General features: G+C 34.5%; 1 protein-coding gene across 1 annotated transcript in view; it reads right to left on the minus strand.

Moving 5' to 3' along the window:
- Positions 1 to 22,773, minus strand: part of LOC119636109 (protein Shroom) — a 99,360-nt gene that overhangs the window by 39,526 nt on the left and 37,061 nt on the right. The window contains exons 2-4 of the mRNA XM_038031255.1: positions 19,814 to 20,001; positions 18,674 to 18,933; positions 16,325 to 18,608 (exon numbers count right to left, since the gene is read on the minus strand). Coding sequence (XP_037887183.1) covers positions 16,325 to 18,608; positions 18,674 to 18,933; positions 19,814 to 20,001 — 2,732 coding nt within the window. The remainder of the gene's footprint in view (positions 1 to 16,324; positions 18,609 to 18,673; positions 18,934 to 19,813; positions 20,002 to 22,773) is intronic.

The following is a 22,773-nucleotide window of genomic DNA, read 5'->3' on the forward strand; positions in this document are numbered from 1 at the left end:
AATAAAAAAGACTTTTTCATGCGGTAGCTGGCTTGAAACATGGACCCACCATAACTCTGCTAAATGGCAACAATTGCCCGGCAAGCTTGTAACATTCGTATTTTGGGAAGTCCGTTATATTCGATTATTTTGAAAAAGAAAACACGATCACAACAGGGATCTTTCGATTCGCTTGAAGGAGGCCTATTTTGAGCGGAGCGGATAAATCGCTTTTTAAAAAATGGAATACTATGTTACAGATATAACGAGTTGATTGGATTGCTCTTGAGAAAGACTAGTCTCGTGACTTATTGATCGATAATATTAATGGTAAATATGGAAAACTTTGGTCCCAGTAGAATATAGTTTTTCTTCTGCTTCTCTTAAATGATTCCAACAAATAAAACTGAAGCCAAACACCTTGACTTGTACGTCATTGTTTTTTAATTTTTTTTACGACTCGTATTTTTTTGTTTAAATTGAAAAACAAAATTATTTTGAAAAATACTTTTAATGGTATTCTGTTTAAATTCTATTATGTAAACTATTTCGTGTAATACTGTTATTATCCTATTCGAGTAATTTTCTTATTTTCATAGAACATATGGTATTTTATATCATACATATCTACCGCCTGCATGTGTGGGTACTAATAAAAAAGCAGGTTAATAAACTGTTGCTTACTAAGCCAGCATCGCGTTAAAAGTTCATTTTGCTGAGACTTAAAAATTTCTTATTTGTTCTTGTTGCTGCTGTTAAAACTTAACGAAAACAAAACAAAAATAGTTAACGTAGTGGTAACAGACTCTTAAATACTCTACATACCTAAAGCCAGCATTTCTGTTTTCATTTGCACTCGAAATTATCAGTGCAAGTTGCGGAGTCATCAAGTTTAATAACGATGGTGTGAGAATAGATATGTATGTCTATAGTTTTCAAAATTTATGCATAGACCTTAAATTTTTGTCATATTCATCATAAAATCTGGTATATCCCCTGCCCCTTTCTCTTCACGATGCATGTACATATGACATTACATAGTAAAATGTATTGTTTAACTGGGTTAAAGCGGAAATGTAATTGTTTGCTTAATGATGATGGCGTTAATGATGATTATACGATGCGGGCTAGCGGTATAGTTATACATAAAATGACGGTTAAGTTGATAGAATTCATTAAAAGAATTCTTATAATTTTTATAATAATTTTTTATGTTGAATTTTGTATAAATAAATAATTAAATAGAAAATGCGATTCGATTCCGAATTTTCATGGCTTTCCTGCATTAGTTTGTGTGGCGCAAAGTAAATTTGATTAAAAAAAACACAGATTTATAGTAAAAATTGTGCATTTCATGCAACTGTCTAAGGAACAACAATACCGGCTACAAGGCCCTCCGAAGCACCTTTTGCCACAAGGTTCTCTTGTAATGAAATTTTGGCCTAAATGCGAATGACTTTCGGATTGAATTATTTACTGGGCTGGAGGGCATGTGTGCCTACTACACAAGCCACTCATTCTCTTGTGATGACATTTTGTCCTAAATGCGGTTGACTTTCAGATTGAATTATTTATTGGGCTGGGCGGCATGTGTGCCTATTACACAAGGAACCTATTCTCTTCTGATGCAATTTTGGCTTAACTGCGGTTGACTTTCGTCGATGCACGTAATGAAGTGTTTGCTGGAGTGGACGGCATGTGTGCCTTTTACACAAGGCATTCATTCTATTGTGTGTGAAGTTTTGTCTTAAATGCGGCTGACTTTTGTTGATACACGCAATAAATTATTTGCTGGGCTGAAGGGCATGTGTGACACCATTTTGTTGAAATTACATGTCCCTCACATCTACACCTTGCGATTTAGGCACAAAAAATTTGATGATCATGTCCCGTCCGATTGACAGAGCACCATTAAGTGTACTGCTGGAACAGCCACATTCGTAGGAAACCTGCCACAAAATCCATATCAAAGGATGACAGGTTATAGTTGCATTAATTTCTCAACAATCACTCATACATCACACCTCAAATGTGACGATTTTGTCAACTAACCAAGCCATTGATATAAGATTAAACGGAAAATTCAAGTCTTATGTGAATTTATGAATATGTTTGATAATATGAACGTGCGATTTGCATTGTAGTAATATCCCAATTTTATTACTTTACACATCCAGCTTGCAATGCGACTTATCTCCAATAATTTCTAAAAACAACTTGAACTCTTCATCACTCATTTCGTTTGGATTTCGTTCTCAAGCGCTCAGTTAATCAAATTAATGCAGCGCCTCTATTGAAATTAGGATTACTTGACTATTATTCTCCGCATAAAACAACAGAATTATTTCGTAACGGTTACTACTCAATTAAAGCAATTTAGACGATGCCCTGTTACTGAGATGATGACCGTTCAACAGTTTAAGCTGTGTCTTAAAGTAAACAGATAAAATGATAATGTGCCGTCATACACTAAGAAAACTACGTTCACATAAGATTACGTCTGGGTACCCGCTATAACTTAATCACTTCACATCTTTTCTATTAATGGTAAGTTAATTAATGACTTCTCATCTTTTTTGTTAATTGTCAGTTAATTAATAACTTTATATTTTTTTTGTTAATTGCCAGTTAATTGATTGTTCTTATTTTCTTACTGACCCTTTTGGTGTGCCCTTCGGTTCTTTATGTCTAATTTTTTATTCACATCTTGTTTGTATCTCTCTCTACGCAGATTTATAGCCAATCACCTTCATTTTCCATAGTTGGCTACCAAACAGGAATTTAGGTTTATATAGCCAAACCGAGGTTCAGTTCTATAAGCGAATGGCGAAGGCCAAGAACAAGCGAAGCTGAACAGGCTCAAACTGCGACGCTGGGAAAGCATTTATTAGAAGGTCTGCTATGCCTTTTTCTTCAAAAACGAATCTAATATGCTCCCATACTTCCTAGACAGCTAAGAAAGGCAACATTTATAGTAGTAAGAATGAGAAAATAAATATTATTTACGTAATTTATTAACAAAAAAAAATTTATATCTTCTTGTCTTGTTCGAACTAGAAGGAAAAAAAGGTCTATTCGTCCCTTTTTGGATAATTATGCTCTAAAATGTGTTTCATTTATTAACTTTATTCACTTTGTGATTTTGTCAGTCCTGGTTATAAGCTATAGTTCTACAAGAAGGGCTTCGTTTGCTGAAAGAAATGAAACGAGTTCCCCAAGAATTTCCAAGTATTTGTAGGGCGACGAATCAATAGCTCTATAAGACTCATTTGCGTAAGTTGGAACTGTTAACTGTTCACTTGTGGAAATCATAATTTCATAGGTTACGATTGTTCAGATATTAGTTCATTTTATTTCTTCATGCTACGTTAAAAGCTACTGAGAATGTTGAGATGTCGTCAACAGACAATTCTTGTATATATTTCCGTCTGTCCCATTCCTCCGAAGAATCTTTAATTCAGGATGCCGTGCGGTAAGTAGTGCAGCTTGATTAAAAACAATCGATGCTTAATCTGCAGATCCTACAAATAACCTAAGAAGCATGTGGGGACTATAAAAATGTATTCACTTGGCGGAATAATTGGAGAAAAGTTCATTTTTCTACCGAAAAAAGCCGACTAATTGTTAATAAATAATTCTTCAATTAATTTATCTATAACGTCTTAAGCATTTCCTTGGAAAATGTTGTTTTGAAGATATTGTAAAAAGTTCGCATAAAAAGAATGAAAATGGGTGGGACCTTGACTTGACTTGATTGAGACAAACTTTAGAGAGTACTTTGAACTCGACATTTGGCAAATAAAGTATTTGGTCCATCTAAAATTTTGTCGTGACTGCAATCATGTTTTATATTTATCTCTAAGGAGTTTATTTAAATCCATAAAAGAATTCATTTTATGACGAACTTCTCCTGCTCAATAGGCTTTATCTTGATTCACTCTTCACTGTTACCAAAAATTATATACTGTGTGCGGGTATATGATTCCGGCCATTTTCATTAGCACTGCAAGGGTATTATAAAAAGACGTTGGGCATTATTTGTTCAGGGCATTGTCATCTCATCTAACGTGCAGAATATGGATTAGGTTCAATACGAACAACTAACTGATTTAAAAAAAAAAGCCCATATTTCGGTATCGTCGTGATGATGAAAGCATCATTCGAGCAAAGACTAAGTCATCTATTAAAACGCTTATTAATCGGAAGCAGAATATCTGTTGGAATCGGCGAGAGCGTAGGGCATACCAGGATGGAAATGCAAACATTCCATGAGCGAGTTTTGCTACATGAGGCCGAATTCCTTCACACAGTGAAAACTTACGGTCTTCCCAAGGAGACCGTTTAATAAGGATGCATCTCTCCATTTTTACGTCTCGGCGAATTTCAATCAACAGACCAGTGTTTATATCTAAGCCATCGATATAAACACTAACCAGGAATATGAATGATTTGCTTCTAGAAGAGTAAAATTAGTGCGGACAGTAAGTAAATATAAGAGAAAGAAAGTCTTTGCCGCGAATTTGTTCCACTAAAAGAGGAATTCGCAAGCAATGTGATAAAGTAAGATTTGTTTAAGCGTAAATGCACCTGTGAATTACATCTGGATTTGAAATTGAATAACCGCACTATGAGGAGGGTAACAATATTATTGGAAATTTGGTTCCGTTCGACCATGAAATTTTAATTATTAATATAATAACTAATAATAATATTTTCATATAAATTTTATTGATTTTTGAGGAAGTGCAAGAATTATAGTACAACTAATATTATTGATAGCGCAGCAAATGCTTTGTTCTTTCAACCTTTTGCGAACGTTATAATTTGCCATATATATATAATAAATTGTATATTAAAATCTATTTGCTTATAAACAAACATACATACATACATACATACATACGTATATATATAAATACATAGATACATACGTATGAAAATGTACGTAATTACAGTAAAGTTGAAAAATATTGCATGAGATGAAAAGCAACTGTAAACTGTTAGCAATAAATTGATAAAAAGCTTTTTGTCTTTGTTCAGGAAATATTTATGAATTATGATGGATGAGCGAGCGAGTGTATACCCACAGAACATCTCTGTATAGACACATATATGGTATACATTTATAAATATTTTATAGATAGTAGAAAAATAAAATCATTTTATATGTAATATAAACACAGCAGAAGGGTACGCGTCTGGGAGTGAGCTCTTGAGAAGTTAATATTACATTCATTTCGAAGAATTCTTTTCTTTTTTTTTTTTGTTGCTTTTCTTTCTTCTTTTCTCAATTTTCAGAATACAAACAAAACGAATTTAATGTTTTTTTTCTTTCGCTATACACACACACACACACAGGCACACACAGGCACACATGGTGTATGTTGCAATAGTTCTTCTCGATAACAGCTGCTGATGTTGCATTCATGGCTAGCTAACGTAAATACACATATATGTGCTTAAATAGTACATATGTATATATACACTATACTTATATGCATTTCAGTAAGGCAGGCAGGCAGGCAGATGTTGTCGATCTTTCTATAATATACGATATCGTATGTATGTTATGCGTGGTGTTCGTAGATTGATTTACTTGGCACGTGATCTTTCAATGAAACGTCAACATCGTGCACAATCCCCCCATCAACGAAATAACAAAGAGTAAGTTAAAGAAAAAAATTATTCGCTACACAGTCTCATATAACAGTTGTGCTCTGAAACGATATTTAGATCGCATTTTCTTGAGGATTTTTTTACGGTGTCCACCTAAATATAAAATCGATGTTGTTGTAGACTTTTGCATGCAAATAATCCCTATATTTAATCATCTCTTATAACATCGCTCGGCAAGTCTCCGGACTGACATTTTAAACAGGTCTACATTATTTCTGGATAATAGCGCTACAATTTCATGGCATTTCGGCGTTAAGTTTATAAGTTATAGGTATTTTAGAAGAAGAAGAAGATTATATAATTTCTAGATCTGCTATGAATATGTGACATGGACCAAAGTATGATCAGAGCCGTAATTATGTAACAAGTAATCCCGTTTTCAGGGAGTTTATGTCGTGACAACCTCACGAAGCGTTAAGATCGTCAATAATTCCTTTAATATCACAGAACGAATTAGAAACCCATTTCTATTTACCTTATTGATGTGTACCTCGCTTAAAACCTGACAGGACTTGTAAAATCTTCACCACCATTACTTTGGTGTCTTAAACCCATTTATTTGCTTTGCGTAATCTTTGGCAATCGTTTTTGGAAACTGATGGGGAAATAATTGTTTTAAGTCAACTAATTTTTCACATAGTGCTGGTCTTAGGCACAGACTTGTTTTATCATAACAAGAAAATATTAGATCATTACGTTAACCTGATGTTGTTTTGCTCTAATCCTGAGTAGATATTGTTTGAAATGTACTACGTATCCTTAATAAAAAGGTGACTTTTGAGTTCGTTCCATCGAAAGTCTACTTTATAGACCGACCATGATCTCCAAATATATTCCTTCCTTGTATGTATGTATGTATGTATGTATGTACTATGCATTCCTTTATGTAACACGATATGTTTTAACTATAGCCAGAAGGGCAAAAACTAAGGTGGCTCTTAATAAAAAGTTGTCTTTATGGACCCTTGCTTTCAAATATTTTCCTTCCCAAATATTTTATGCATGTGTGTGTGTACGTATGTATGTATGTACTACGCATTCTACACTTTATTTAGTAAGAAATAATTTAACTACAGCCAAAAGGGAAAAAACTAAAAAGTTGTCTTTACGGACCCTTGCTTTCAAATATTTTCCTTCCCAAATATTTTATGTATGTGTGTGTGTATGTATGTATGTATGTACTACGCATTCTACACTTTATTTAGTAAGAAATGATTTAACTACAGCCAGAGCGGAAAAAACTAAAAAGTTGTCTTTATGGACCCTTGCTTTCCAAATATTTTCCTTCCCAAATATTTTATGTATGTGTGCGTATATGTATGTATGTATGTACTACGCATTCTACACTTTATTTAGTAAGAAATAATTTAACTACAACCAGAAGGGAGAAAACTAAAAAGTTGTCTTTACGGACCCTTGCTTTCAAATATTTTCCTTCCCAAATATTTTATGTATGTGTGTGTGTATGTATGTATGTATGTACTACGCATTCTACACTTTATTTAGTAAGAAATAATTTAACTACAGCCAAAAGGGAAAAAACTAAAGTGGCTCTTAATAAAAAGTTGACTTTACGGATCCATCCTATCCAAATTTTTTCCTTCCGGAATCTTTCATTATTTTTGTAATACTATGTTTGAGTTTTTACCTTCTGATACGAAATTTTCCACCAAATACCATTTTTACTCGAGTTGCGATTTTCGCTTAAAATAATTAGTATAAATAAAATTGTAATTGTAGTCTTCTTCTTCTTCTGCTTCGTTAAATTGCTTCTTTCAATTCAATTCGAATTTTACTGGTTTACGTCTTATCTCTTATCTTCAAATTTCCCCAAACAGATATTGCAGCATTATTAGTATCGAAATTGGGTTTTTGAACTAAATGGCAATTGTTTATGCACGCATGCTATGGCAACCGACTGCCAGCAAACAATACGCTTATGGTAATTTTAAATATGCAGCTTGTTGTTATTATTGTTGTTGTTTTTATTGTTCTTTTTTTTGTTTTTCGATATTTAACGATTATTTCTGCTTTAACAACAACGCGTTGGCCCAGAAACGTTCGAATGAGGTTTAAAATTGTTGGTTGGTTGCTGTTGGTTTGTGTCAGATTTTCACGAAATATTGCAAATAGTGACTGAAACGCAAGCCAAGCACTGATTTGTTTATTATATGTTCGTAATCAGATTACTTTTTGCGTGCAAATTGTGACTTTTTTTGTTCGGGGGATTTATGTTGGTTGGTTGTTAGATCCGTTTATCTGTCAATTGTTAGATTCAAGCAAAATTTTGTTCAAATTACTGCTTGAGTGCCTCGACAAATGTTTTGAATGCGTGATGCACTGATTTTTTTTATTATTATTATTTTTTTTTTTTTTTTTTGTATTATTATTATTCTACACACAATATTTGTTACATTGTTGAAAGAAAATTTTGGTAAATGACACGTTAACGCGAATTTAAGGGAAAGTGTACATACATAACAATTACAGTTAATTTGGTAATGAGGAGAAGTTAATATAAATGTTTTTATTTTTTATTTATTTATTTATTTTTTTTGCTTTTTAACAAAGTGACGCGAACATTGTCACATTGTCAAGTTAAAACAAATCATTTACACACAATGTTACACATGCATTAATTGTAGATTCTGTAATCCGTATATAGATCTAAAAATGCACAATATATTTTTATGTTTACTGAAAATATTGGTTTAAAAAACGTTACTTTTTTTTTTTTTTTTTTTTTTTTTTTTTTTTTTTGACTACAACCACTCTTTGTGTTTCTATTTTTTTTTTTTTTTTTTTCTTCTTTTTATTCGTACGTTTTCCGTTTATACTTTCTGTCTTGGTAGTAAAAGAAGTAAGTAACAAAAAAACAAAAAAAAAAGAAAAACACACATACACACAAACACGCACGAACAAGTTGTTTTTTACTTCGAACGGCTAATTCAGCGCTTGTAGGATAAGCACGTATCTACCGCGCGACAGTTGTGCTCATCTGAAAACCAGTTGATAGACTCAAGACTCTATAGTTATCATCTGTTACTTGTTTTGCTATTCGCGGTTTTCGTTTTGTTTTCGTTGCCATTTTTGTTTATTGCAGAGATGATTTTTGTATCTTTATACTTTTTCATTTTCCTTTACTTTTTATTTTCTCTTCTCTTCTCTTCATACTTTTTTTGTAATGCACATTAAAACGAATCTTTTACACTCGCCACCTCAACGATAAGAGATAATAACATGGAGTTGCGTCAAGCATCCAGTTTCCTTTCAGAGGAAGAAATCGTGTTTGTGTGTAAATCAATTTCCCTCAAATACTTCACCACTCATCTACCGACGCCTGCTCTCTTGAACCTTTGTTATGGTTCCGTCCTATAATCGCCGACATATATATATATATATATATATATCACTATTAAGAACGTATTTAATACTAAAAGTAATCTGAAAGTCTGTCCTGCGGACAAATATTTGCTTTAAATTATGTTATTTCAAAAAAATAATTGTTTCTCTTTTCACTAACTAAGGTAGTTTTTGCTGTAGCTTGTGTTTGATTGCATCCATTGGGACCAGCATAGTGTGCTTGTCGTACTGTGCACAGAGAGTGACACCTCTCAGAGTTTTCACTATTTATAAAGAGAACATGGATGGTTGACAAAAGAAGAGAAAGAGAGAGAGAAGAATGCGAAAAAAGGGGCAAAAAAGGAATGAAAAGAGAGTTAGTGAGCGAATGTTTAAACACAATCCCTTTCGTTATCTCTGCTATTTCTACCGAGCATTTAATGTCTTAAAAAATTTATTCATTTTTTTTACCATTTTCTCCCTATCTGCATCTTTATTGCAGCCGCGATTAATATAGTAACATCCGACAGCTCACAAGTCGACAGGCTACAACAACACATCTAAGAAGTAAATGCAGTAATTAAAGGCTTTTGTACTTCTTTAGTTCGCCAAACGCGATCAGCTTTCCTAACAGCCTTTTCATAATTTATGCCGTGTTAGCTACAATTTTATCTCTTAGATATTTTTTAAAGTCGCTATCGGAAAAGTTGGGTATATAAGTATTTTAATGCATTTGTTAAACATAGAAACATGCATCAAAGTGGCCACGAAATTGAAATCATATTTATCTCGCTCCGTGTCACTAATTTTTAAACATTCACGGGAGAGCCGAAAACTTTAGATTACAATTCATTTTCAGCTTGGTTTCGCATTCATCATTTTAATATATTGTCTTGAGGGATATTTTGTTGGTGCCTATGAGCTTTACACCATTTTGCAAACCTATAGCAACCATGTATTGCATACAACATTGTGTTGCCATTCCCGCAGCTTATAAAAAATTTAGCAAGAGATTTTAAAAAATGTTATTTAGGGCAGAGATCAGTTCTCTTTTTATACCTTACACAAATTGTGTCATAAACCACTTAAGATGGATCTATCCTCTGCTATAAGGATAGATTAGAATCACTTTCTAAGTTTGTCTGTTCGCCTGTCCTTTTAATGCCTGCTGATATAATCCTTTGGTCTACCTATCGGTCGCAAATTTTGAGATATTTTGGTGAAATTCGGTGCACTCATGTCTTTTGATCTAAGAACGAACTCTATTGAAAACGGTTGTGATCGGACCACTTTTTCAATCTCTTTACTTATAACGCTTTGTTTGTGAAAAAGCGCTATATCAATAATTGTATTAAATGATGTACTATAGGGTATTTAATGGTATACGGTGACCCATTTTACGATCACTTTTGCACGTCTGTCCTAGTGGTTTATATGTACAAAAGTTTACTTTGATGTTTGTAGTACGCATTTTAACGCATATACTATTGTTTTTGGTTACGAATTTTCCAAAAAAATGTACGCTATAAAATTTTTTCCATTCAAAGAGATTTTATGTCCGAGGCCATTACAAGCGCCTTAACACTAGAAATATATAGAAATAAAGCGTACCAGTTGCAATGTGTGCAGAAGTGAAGCTTGTCAGTTGTAAAGTGTGCAGAAGTAAAGCGTGCCAGCAGCTGACTTTCTACTGATTATACTTGAATCCCCAATCGTATGCTATAATATTTAAAACAATAAAAACCGTTCATTTTGCTACAATACTTAATATTTTTGTAACTATTCGAATGACACTGAATGGCTTTGTATAATTTTTTACCTACTTTCAGGCACTATTACCTGAGCCAATCGTTTATGAACAATATAATATTGACAAGAGTAAAATCTCTATTAAAAATAATCAGGCAAAGGGAGATTCTCTGTTGAGAATAATCAGGCAAAAGGAGTGTCTCTGTTGAAAATAGTCAGACAAAGGGAGAATCTCTGTTAAAAATATTCTGATGACAATATGTTGATAATGATTTCTAGAAACAAATCAAGTAAAGATATTCACTAATGTGTGGTGCAGGACGACCAATTTTGATTTCTTATTAAGTTTATAGAACAAAAGCCATCAAAATGAAGACTTCAAATTAATTTTAAACATATTCATCATTACTTTAACTAAAATCGTATATATTTATCGTCTATTGTCATGTAATAAAGTTTTTTTTAGCAAAAAATTAAATTTTGTTTCAAGCGAGACCTGACCTATATTTTTAAAAAGATTTTCTTTTGAAAGAATTTTTGAAGTAATTCCAATTTAAACATGGCAAGGTCAGTTCATTGAATTCAACGCTTCCCTGTTGTTCTGTCAGCTATAATTTTCGATGCAAATTTTATGGCAGGGACACAAAACATAAACCGATACCATCCCAATTTATTTAAGTTAATATTTTTGTCGAAGAACTTCATCAATTTTTGTCATAACATTCAAATCTATCATCGCAAATTTAGATGCCAAGCTCCCATCTACCTGGAATCTAATAAGTAGATTCTGTTTTTACGCAAAAATCTTATTTTTTATAAAAACAGTGTATTTCTGCCAAGAAGTGTTAAAAATTATAATCTTGGTTTTACAAAGATTTTCTTAAAGGTGATGTTTTATGAGGAGAGGTCGTAGAGATATTTCTATGTCATCTGCTTTGAGCAGTGTTAGTATATCGCGCATTATTAATTCATTAAAAGTCATGGAAACGTGAAAATATATAGATTTACATGAAACAAATAGACGAACACATAGGCAGAAATAGGATCAGAATCATTTTTTAGGTATAACAAAACTACTTTTTATCGAGAATTATTAAAACCTGCAGTTTTTTTGATGTATGGCTCAACAATTGAACGGATTCCTGTCGTGGCCGAAAAAACCAATATACCCAACATAATTAAAACGTCGCAAAAACTACGATCTGTAGTTGGAATACAAGAGGACATAGTCATAGACAACAAAGGTACAACAGGACGAACAGAAAGACATATTTAAATCGATTCGGAATATGATTCTGAACAATTTTGTACTATACATACATTAATCCGTAAATTAATCTTTTTGAAAGTGAAGTAAATTTCAGCTCTCTGTCGTGAATCTTGCGATCGTAAGCGTTTCAAAAATAGACCGGCCTGGCGAAAATCGATAAATAAACTAATGTGGAATCTCTTAGTGAACAAAGCTATATGAATTTAATGATTTAGCTGATTTCTATACATATTACCGGAGGATAGGGGATGCATTTGGTCAAAAAGTTTGCAACGCCCAAGCGGAAGCTTTAAAGACCTAAGAGAATAAATATATTCTTGGCCAATTTCAAAGTCGGAACGCACCAAAGCATATCTGTCTGTTCGCCTATTCGTGGGTCCGTCCGTCCAACCGTATAGTATCAGTGATAAGAATTCCGTCATTCGGAAAAATGATGGTATCGCCTACAAATTTACAAAAGAATTTGAAAATGACTTAAACCGGCGAAAGGATACGCCTACAAGTTCCTTTGCTTATCGTGCCATTGATAAAGTACAACTCATATGCTGTATAAATTTCTTATTTTGAAAATAAAAAAAAAAACCAGCCGTTCCCAACGAATATTTACATCCTTAAAAGATTCGGCCACGATCGAATGTAATTTTCTTACTTTTTCAATTTGCTTTCTTAATTCTCATTATAAGGAAGCTTGGCGTACTAAAATAAATTTGAGCTTTCAGACAATGAAAAAGCAAAATTGTAAATCCCCTTTTAGAGACTTAAAATGCTTGTAAAGATATGTCTCCTAAAAAGTGAATCATTTTAGAGCGCAATAAAAAGAAATATAGGATATATAGAAAATAAAGTACCCTTCAATGGTCGTATGAAGACTTTTCAAAGTAGGGCGTTTTGTGGGAAGGAGTAGTGAAAAAGTGATCTGATCCGAACGGTTTTGAATAGCATTCGCTCTTGTGCTAAAAGGCAAGTAAACGGGTAGATAAGTTTGAATCGAATCAGAAAGTGATTCTGAATCGATCGATATAATGAAAGGTCAATCTTAAGAATTTCTGGCTTTTGCATATGTCCACACGAACTTCATGTGTCTTTGTAGCACAGGCGGTGTAGGGTATAATAAAATACTTACGCTTAAAATGTAGCTAAAATATGGTTCAAATGTGTAAAAACATTCACACTGACAGTGTTTAAAGAATTGACCAAAACCTTCCAACAGGAAAAAAACGCTTTTAAAATCTTGGCAAGCATGAAGTTGAACTGAATATATTATTGGAAACGCGGCAAAGAATCAATTTATCAAATTGCGTACACGAGAGAAGGCCACTTAATCCCAATAAGTTGGTGAGCACTGCCGTAACGCATGAGTGTGCAGTTTAGATAACCTATTAAGTAGGTGCTGTCGTTTTAAGGCAACGTCATCTAACATACAGAGCGCGTAAAGTCATGGCAAAGCTGACGATATGTCATGCCATAGCATATTGGTGTAGGACTGTCCGACTAGTTTGACCGTATGTCTGTTTTGTTAGTGGTGTGCCCCTCCACTGACTGACCTATGACTACTAGCTTTTGCTTATTCAATTCTATCTTGAATAAAGCGATAATTGCTCTTAACTAATGTTTTAAAGAAAACTAACAACAACAACAACAACAACAACAACAACAAGTAACAAGTAACAACTAACAACTGCAGAAATTTGATACCAACATTTTTAGTTAAACGTTTTGTTGTAAGTTAACGGTTCAAGCATTCAAGGTTGCCAATTGCGTTTAATTTAAAAGAAAAACGAATACGTGTGAATTATCTTAAGCGCGGTGCAGTTAGTTAAAATATATGACACTTCAAATAATTATTTGAATTGACAGTTTTGCAAGTATGTGCAAGTATGTTGGTTGGCATCGCATAGCACACACACACACACACAACAACAATAATACTTATAGTCAACAACAATAGAATAATTCAAGTCGAAATGATTTAAGTACTTTGTAAACATGAAAAAGAAAAAAAAAAATAAATAAAACAGGAACGTTAACGTTACGTGCTCCAACACACACACACACACACACACACACACAAACACACACCCTCCTCCTCCGTCAACGATTATATTATATTAGAATGAAATAAATAAAAGGAAGGATTTTTTCAATTTATATATATTTATATTGATATTGACGAAACCTTTTTTTGTATTATGTGCACACATATACAGCCGTATAAATTAAATGATTTTCATATTAACAGCCAAGCCCAGCCTTTAGCTGTTTTACTACAAATGGAAATCTCCACTTAACCTAATTAGAAAAAGGAACTAAACACTGACGAAAAAAAAAAAAAGCAGTTATTGTTGTTGTTGGTGTCTAATACGTTCGTTCTGTCTGTCATTCAAGTCGCTATACTTATATGTTTGACAGATTTTTTTTTTTTTTTTTATTTTTGTTTTATAATGTAAAAACAAAGTAAAAGAAAACATAAGTAAAACTAAACTGAACCCTGGCCGGCATGGCTGGGTATGAATTGAAGTTGAAAAGAAAAAGTTGAAAAAAAAAATCCATAACAATCAAACCGAGTAGAAACAATTAGAAGTGGCAACACTTTGACCCACGTGCACGTCTGACTGACTGTGCAGCATAAGCGTTGTACGCTGGCGTATATATAAAAAAAATAAAAATAAAAATAAATAAAAATAAAAAAAAAAAAAAAAATGTGAAAAAGCTTATACTAAACTAAATCTCAAACCAATACGGCACACGCCTGCTTTAATTTAGAAGTTCCACAACGGCTTTGCCTAAGCACGATCGACTAAACTATCACAGTAATACATCTCATCGAGGCTTTATATTTTATTTTATTTATTTATTTTATTTATTTTCATTTTTTATTTTGATTTATTTTTTTTTGCAACGTTTATGTCTGCAATACTAAGCAACGTGGAATAAAAATCGCCGCAGTTATGCATTGCTTAAGGTTTGCTTGCATGTTAACTGCGAATAATAATAACATCGTGGCACTGGTGCCAGTAATGCGACAACTTTAACGGGCCATTCATTTATGTTTTGCTCCTTTTTCTTTTCTGTTTCACTTTTCTTTCTCTATGCATACACATATATACTATATAACTAACTGTTGTGTATTCAAACGAACGTATTTACGTATTTACAATTTTTAAGAAGCTTTTGATAGTCGGTTACATCATAAATCGTGCTGCAAAGGTCTGTTGCGGGTGTCACTATAGCAAACTCTTGCTGCATTGTGGAATTGTGATACAAGGAAAATCATGTTTGAAATATTAACCATTACTTAAGCGATTCGATGTCACTGTTGCTTTTTTTTCCCCCTTTTCTTGAAAGTAAAGACACCGAATATATGTAACACTGTAACGCATTAAGCACCAGTATTGAAATGCTAGGAAGATATGCAGCAATCATTTTGGTCACTTAAATATTTCGCTCTTCGAGTTCGCGTGATAATGCAATAGAAACCAAATTTGATTAGTCCCGACATAGCGTTTGCCAAAAGCCATTTCGAAAGAAGTAATGATGCTTAAGCCACAACAACAGGGTTAGTGGGTACGAAATCATTATAAGACATGGCATTCCAACTTTTAGGTCGCTTTGCTGGCAGGAGCAAACTTTTGTGCATAGATGTATAATTAGCAATTAATGAACTGTACGTAGATCAAATTAAGCTTCACTTTCAGCTCAGGTAACACAATTATTTCATGGAACTAAGATTTATTCTAGTCATCAAAAAACTTTACAAACTTTATCTTAAACCGAAAAGTGGGCAGAAGTACATTAAGGACGACCTCATACTAGTTTTTTCCCCGTCAGTTTATAGAGAAGATCAGCTGGTGAGCAGCGAGTGTAATCGATAAATTCGGGTTATTCGGATTCTCGTTAAGAGTCCGAATGCACACTTACTCGAATGGTTCTTCAAAGAACTTTTAACTATTCCTTCATCGCAGTCACTTTATTGTTGGTGTCATAAGGTGACATGAAAGTCAAGTCTATCATGAATAAATGATAGACAACGACAACTTGCGACATCTATAAAAATTCTGAACCAACTTCAAAAGAAGATCACGAAAATTTATTAGTAATTATTGTCATATGCCAGCTCATTACTAGAAGATAGTAACTTTGATGGCTATGAACTGAGCTATGTTTGTCTCTGAAATTGTGTCTTGTAGACATAAGGCTTTTAAATTTTATTTTGAATCATGATAAAGCCATTCTCCGTTGTTTTTCCAAGTTCTTTTTTGGGGCTCTTTCTTGATCTATCAAAATCAATCGGATGTAAGTTTGTCTTACCTTATTTTATGGTTAATTGGTGTCGTATTGGTGCTGCCGTTAGCTGCCGTTGTTAGACTGGTTATCCTAGGCATTAGAGGAGGTGGAGGTGGTGATATTTCCAAAACATTCGACGAGTTATTGATCCCACTTGGCAGCAACGATCCTATGGTATTCATAACTGCATTTTCTTGAATGGATGGTATGGCGGACAGGGCTAAATTATGCGGACGTTTGCGGATCGATGATGAGAAAATAGTGGAACGTTGCATTTCTGGTGGCGTGTTCGAAAGTTTTTGCTGCTGTAAATGAACTTTAGCGCAATGCAATTGAGTTAAAGTGGTTGTTAGAGGACGTGCTACTTGCAATATTTCAATACTGGCCGGTTTACGTGGTATTAAAGGAGGAACAGTTGAATTATTTTCATTTGAAGTCGATCGTCCGAAGAAGTTAGCCTTACGTAAGGAAGCACCAGCGAAACTATTACGCCTATTAGGCGAGATTGATTTGGGCATTAGTTCGGGTAACGTTTCGTTAAGAGGAGCTTGACGTTGTAAAATTTCTGGTGGCGGAGGTGGCAAGGGCTCATCGGAAAATGTCGAATCACTTTCAAGGGCTGGTGGCGGCGGCAAGTCCGGTGAAGGTACTCGCAAATTAGGATTCTTTGGTGGTCGTTCGGGCGCCCAACCATCTACTAACCCTGATAAAGGTACAATGAAATTATTGTGGTGGTGATGATGGTGGTGATGATGGCTTATAAACGCCTGATGATGCGATGACGTTGTAGTAATACTGTGTTGATGAGGATGTAATTGCTGATGCGCCAGGGCGGCAGCTTGTTGCAATAAAACTTTGTCGCGAATAGCTGCATATTCTGAGGCAGATGATGTGCGTCTCATGGGCATTGAGGTCATACCTCTCGGGGGTGGTGGTGGCGGTGGCATACCACAATCATTAAAAGAGAATTTCTCCGCATTTGTAATGTTCTTAATAGATTGAGATTGTAATTTCTCTTGGGAAGCACTAGTGAATTGGTCACGAAATTCAGCGTAATCGGAGGCTGAAGAGGAACGTCTTAGTAATGTAGGCGCTGCGGTACGCGAACGTGGTGGTGGCGGTGGCGGTTTAATTGCCTCCTGATCACCTCTTGTTGGTCTTTGAGTTGTTACTGCGACGTTTGGTACATAGTTGCTAGGCAAAGAATTTCTAAGGAAAGCTTGGCTCACAATTGACAATTCACTGCTCGGAGATGAATTTTGCAACGAACACGGTCTTGTGGAAGGATGATAGCTTTTCGGCGAAAGGCTTTCGTGCGATGGTTGCGGCGACTGTTGTTGTTGCTGTTGCTGCTGTTGTCTCTCAAAGTACGACTGAACTGCATTTTTCTGTAGAGCTTTTAAAGCTGGATTCGGAACTCGTTGCGTTTTATTAGGATCTAAGTAAGAGTACTTTTGCACTGACTGCTCGTGGTCATTGCTACGTTCAAAGTCGCTTATAAGAGCTGCCACAGATTGCCAACTGGGCTGCGGATAATTTGATGAGCTAAGCTTGGAAGGCTTTGGGGGAGGCTTCTGCAATTCGGTACTGTACTGAGGCTTAGGATGACGTACATATTGCGAGGTATTACTATGTACAGGCTCTGTGTATGTGCTTATAGGGAACAAGCGATGATTACTACGATAGGCGCCGCAAGCAGGTGTCGCCAACTTATTATCGGCCAATGAATCTAAGGAAGCCGATATTGTGGTCCTAGTGTTTGCTTTAGCTAAGGAACTTGTTGAATTGCTAAGCATATGTGATCGCGAAGGTGAAAGGGGAGATGCATTTTTTTTTTCGGTTGTAGTGAGCTTTAAAGGAGGCAAAGGTGGTGGATATGGCGATATTGTAACTACTGCCTCACTGCTTGATATGGTAACTGATATGCTGGACTTGTGCGAGGATAAATCTCTGGTTGTCGTAGTCTGCTCGTCAAGTTTTGTAGCCAAAGACGAACTTTTGCTTTTATGGAGGGAGGAAGAAGAAGAAGAAGCACTAGATTGGCTAAATAGTGTATGAGAGTTATGTATTGGCGGGTAACTGGGACTGTGTTGGTGTTTTGTAATTAAAGTGTTATCCGATAAGCTTTGCTGATGCTGGTGTTCCAAACTCGGACTGCATGGTTGATGATGATAGCTTGTCGTACATAGAGAATTATTGGTGAGCTGCGAGTTATGCGGTTCATCATTAGGAAAAAGTACGCTTTCACTTTGATGCCTTTTTGGAGTTAAGACGCGGGAACTGTGCACTATCAATTGAGACGTAGACACTTTAGAAAAGTAAGAATAATTTTGGTTAATCTCCAATGTATTTCGATGAACTTTATTAACTTACCCGATTCCGAGATAGCTGAAAACCCTGTAGCATGACTAACTTCGGATATGTCGCTCATAGAACCCAACCATTTTAATGTTTCCGTTGAAGAAGTGCTCTCTGATCCATTTTTCTGCTGTTGGTGAGTTTCATTGTGCTCGTCTCTAGTGCAACTAAGAGAAGTCGGCGAGGATGTTACTGAATTCGAAGCCAACGATGATAAATCATTTTGCGACCAATGATGCGTTGGACGGGATAGTAACTCACTTTCTTGTCGCAATCTGTTCAATTGAACAATTTTTACGTTTTATATATATAAAGTGTAAAGTAAAAAATAATTAAAATTTAAAAAAAAAAAGTAAAAAATATTTTTAATTATGCTATAAAATATTAATTGCAAATGACTTGCCTTTTAAATGCGCTACGGAAGTTAATTGAATTGAAGTTTAAAATAAACTTGAGTTAATTTTGAAATCTTAACAACGGAATCATTAAAAATTATTTAAAGAGCGATAGAAAAGCGTTCAAGTCAAGAACGGCCAAATATGCTATGAGAGATACATTCACAAACGACGACGACGACAACGACGACGACGACGACAGGCACTCCCTCTCTTAATAGATATGGTGCCTGGGGAACCTGTTTTTTGATCTCTTTACCTTATAAAAAAAAAATTTCCTTTCCAGCGCTGGTGCGAAATATTGAAAATCTCAGATACGTGTACTCATACTGTAATAGTTTGCTGCTACAATACCATAAGAGTTGTTTTTATTGCTATTATTGTGTGCATAAATTAATATGTAAAACATGTGCTATTTATGACTAGACGAATCAATATGGACTCCGTTGTGTTGTGGGGTTGTTGGGTAAAGTTAGAATGCGGTAACAACTTCTATGAAAACTATAGGTACAGTTAAGAATGTCACCAACATCTCGCTTAGCTATAAAGATGTTTAACTAGTTCCATAATATATTTAATCATACACACACACACACACACACACACACGTATATATATATTTATTTGTATTCGTTATTATATATGTATTGGTCCGCATTATATTATATATTTATTTATATTCATTATCTTATTGAAAGAAAGTTTGTAAAATGCAAGCAAAGAGCTGGAACTAATCACTGACATACAAGCTCAAGCTTACCTATCTAAAAAAGGTGTAGCCGATGTTGAATCCGAACTGGATACGTAGCTGTGATACCCTTCCGATTGGGCGTAGGATGATTGCTTTTGATGATGATACATAACGGGATTATCATAAAATGAATTCGCTCTAATATTATATTCTTCTAGACCAGCCTTCGTTAGACCACACTGATCGGTAATATCGTCCTGAAAATTGAATAAAAAAAATTGCAAATTTTTAATAACATTAAACAATGGTTTAAACATAATATTCAATAAATTTTATTCAAAGCATTGGCCACTATTTTCTTTTTTATCTCTTTGGCAGCATACGAATCTCGGGTCTTCAAAAGAATGAGGGAAATGATTCATCGATTCATCGATAATTTAAGTGATTACAGAAGTTGAGGTCTTAACCTCCCAGCAACTGTAAGCAACTCCCAGATTCTTGTTCCCTGAAGATCATTGGGTTAATTACGGACCTCTTCTTTTAAAGCTCGGCATAATTGCTTTAAAACTGTAAAAAAGTATACTTTTTATCCAGTATATATAAAATTTTTTTTTTGCTACTTGGTCTGAAGATAGTACTTTCACCTGTCAACCGATAGGATCAACCTCTCCGAAAATCCCATAAAGCTTAATTGGAAATGTAATGTAAATCAATTGCTTATTACCTTACGATACCATACTCTCAGTACATAACCTCAAATAACTCTATGAACAACATAGTCTAACAAAAAATAATTTAGTGCAAATTTTTGCTTGTGCTTGTGCTTGTGCGAGATATTTGCTATGATAAACACCAGATCCTATTGTAAAGATAACATTGATAAGTTGTTGGCATATTTCTATGTCGTATAATGCGGTATAGTTAATTAAAAACAAGTAAGAAAGCTACAATCGCCTTTCGGCGAATCTTGAATACCAAGCATTTTAAATAAGTATATAAAAATTTCATTATTTATGTGTTGGTTAGTGTATCAACCGTAAATATTACGTGTTTAAAGAATACAAGCAGAATGAATGGCCTTTCTGTAGTATTTGTGAAAAATTTCGAATATATTGTAAGTTATTTTGTCGCTGTTTCGAAACCCTGATGGATTTTCAAATCAAAATTGATCTCATTTATAGTAATAACCAATAATAAAATAGGATAATAAAGCCCCCAGATACCTTTAGCGTGTATCGCGACGACAAAATCTAGTCAATCGACGTTTATCGCATGAAGAGAAGGAAGGAAAAATGAAAAGGAAATATATGCTGTTTTGTTAATATTCAAAAAGTAGTAAAAGAATTTTACCCTACAAAGGCAATGTCTTTCACAGTCCAAAGTTCCGATTAAAGTTTGCATGTGTAAGTGTAAGATCTTTTTTACATGTGCGACGGTAATTTAGTTTCTTTTTAAAGTGTGAAAAGAATATGTAGCGGAACAGTTGACAGTGCTACTTAGTGCTTATTCTATTCTTATACTTATTCTATTTCTTGCATTCCCTCGAAATTAAACACTTAGTAAGTAGTCGGTGAAAGATTTCCTATCCGATACATTGCCTCTCCAGTCACCATTAGCAGAGTCTTCAAAAGGTTTATACTATTATTGCGTGCCAAGCGCCTTAGGATATGTTTTGTTGCCGTTATCTATTCGGGGTTTCTCTATTCTCTCTATTCTCAAGTTTTGCTGCCGAATATGGTATATCTAGGCGTGTTGTCACTGCCAAATGCACAACAGCACCGATCTATAATTGGTATTTTGTTTTTTTGGTCATATTTCACAATGTTGATAGTAATCTTACATAACCTTACATTCTCGTGTCTTTTCACGCTTCTTCAAATTTAAATGTTTTTTTCTGGTTTGACCTTCTACTTGGTTGTTCGTATAATTTACATTTCTCGAATTCATTCTATATTTTCCTTTTATAAAATGTATGAAAATACGTCCTGTCTTAACTAAATAGCTTACGCCACCAACTGATTTCAATTTTATGGGATCGCAGACAGCTGAATGAATTAACTATAAAATATTATTTGCTCTGCTGTCACTTGATTTAGGAAAAAGTGCTTTATGAATCTTTCCCATTATGCAAGCTGCACATTTTTTATTCGTCCGACCCGTATTCAGTCGCATGCCGTACCTTGGAAGTTAACGTGGTCATAACGTAACTATGTCAACGCATACCATCCTTTTTTGCCACGCATACATGCTGTCCTTTTGTCAACTAAAAATAAATTATTTCTCCTGGCAGCTGTTAGTACAACATAACGGCCACGAACGGCCGTTACAATTCTACAATTTTGTTTACTGAAACGATTTCTTTTTTGGAGTTTGGAGAGGAGACAATATGCCTCATCACTTTTTGCTTAAACGAAGAACTCATCGTTGCCAGTAGTCGTAACGAAGTTGTCACCACCAAGTGAAACTCTCTCTTCAATTGTTTTGTAATTTATAAATAATTATTTATCGGCACCCATATAGCAGACAGCTCCATTGTCCAAATACCATAACTTTTTGTTTAACGCTTCTGTGACTGCGATCATCGTAAACGTACTCGGTTTGTTTTGTCCTTGATCCTTGTTTGACAAATTATATGCAAGATGGCCCCTTTCTCGACGACAGCAGAGACAGATTGAGTATTGCAATATCTTTAAACTCATTAGACGGACGTTTATAAAATGCAACTTTGTGCACCGGACTACTTCGTTTATGTCCTTCACAATGCATCATCTCATCGTATTTCGTTCCCACAATAGTAAATGCCAATGATTTTTCACCGTCATTTTCCTTTCGTTTCGCACTTAACATTGCTCCATTCTTAAGGTCGCCATTTGCGCACTTCCAGAAGTCGGTTTGAAAAAAAGAAGCTTCACATTTAAATGCTCTACGAACCGTAGTTCTTTTCGTTTTGAAAGGATAATGAAGAAAGAGCTTTTTTATACATCGAGAAAAAAATGCACGCATTGACCCATTCAAGTTTACTTTACTCT

The sequence above is a fragment of the Glossina fuscipes genome, unplaced genomic scaffold (genome assembly GCF_014805625.2).
Source record: "Glossina fuscipes isolate IAEA_lab_2018 unplaced genomic scaffold, Yale_Gfus_2 27, whole genome shotgun sequence".
In the NCBI taxonomy this organism is placed as follows: domain Eukaryota; kingdom Metazoa; phylum Arthropoda; class Insecta; order Diptera; family Glossinidae; genus Glossina; species Glossina fuscipes.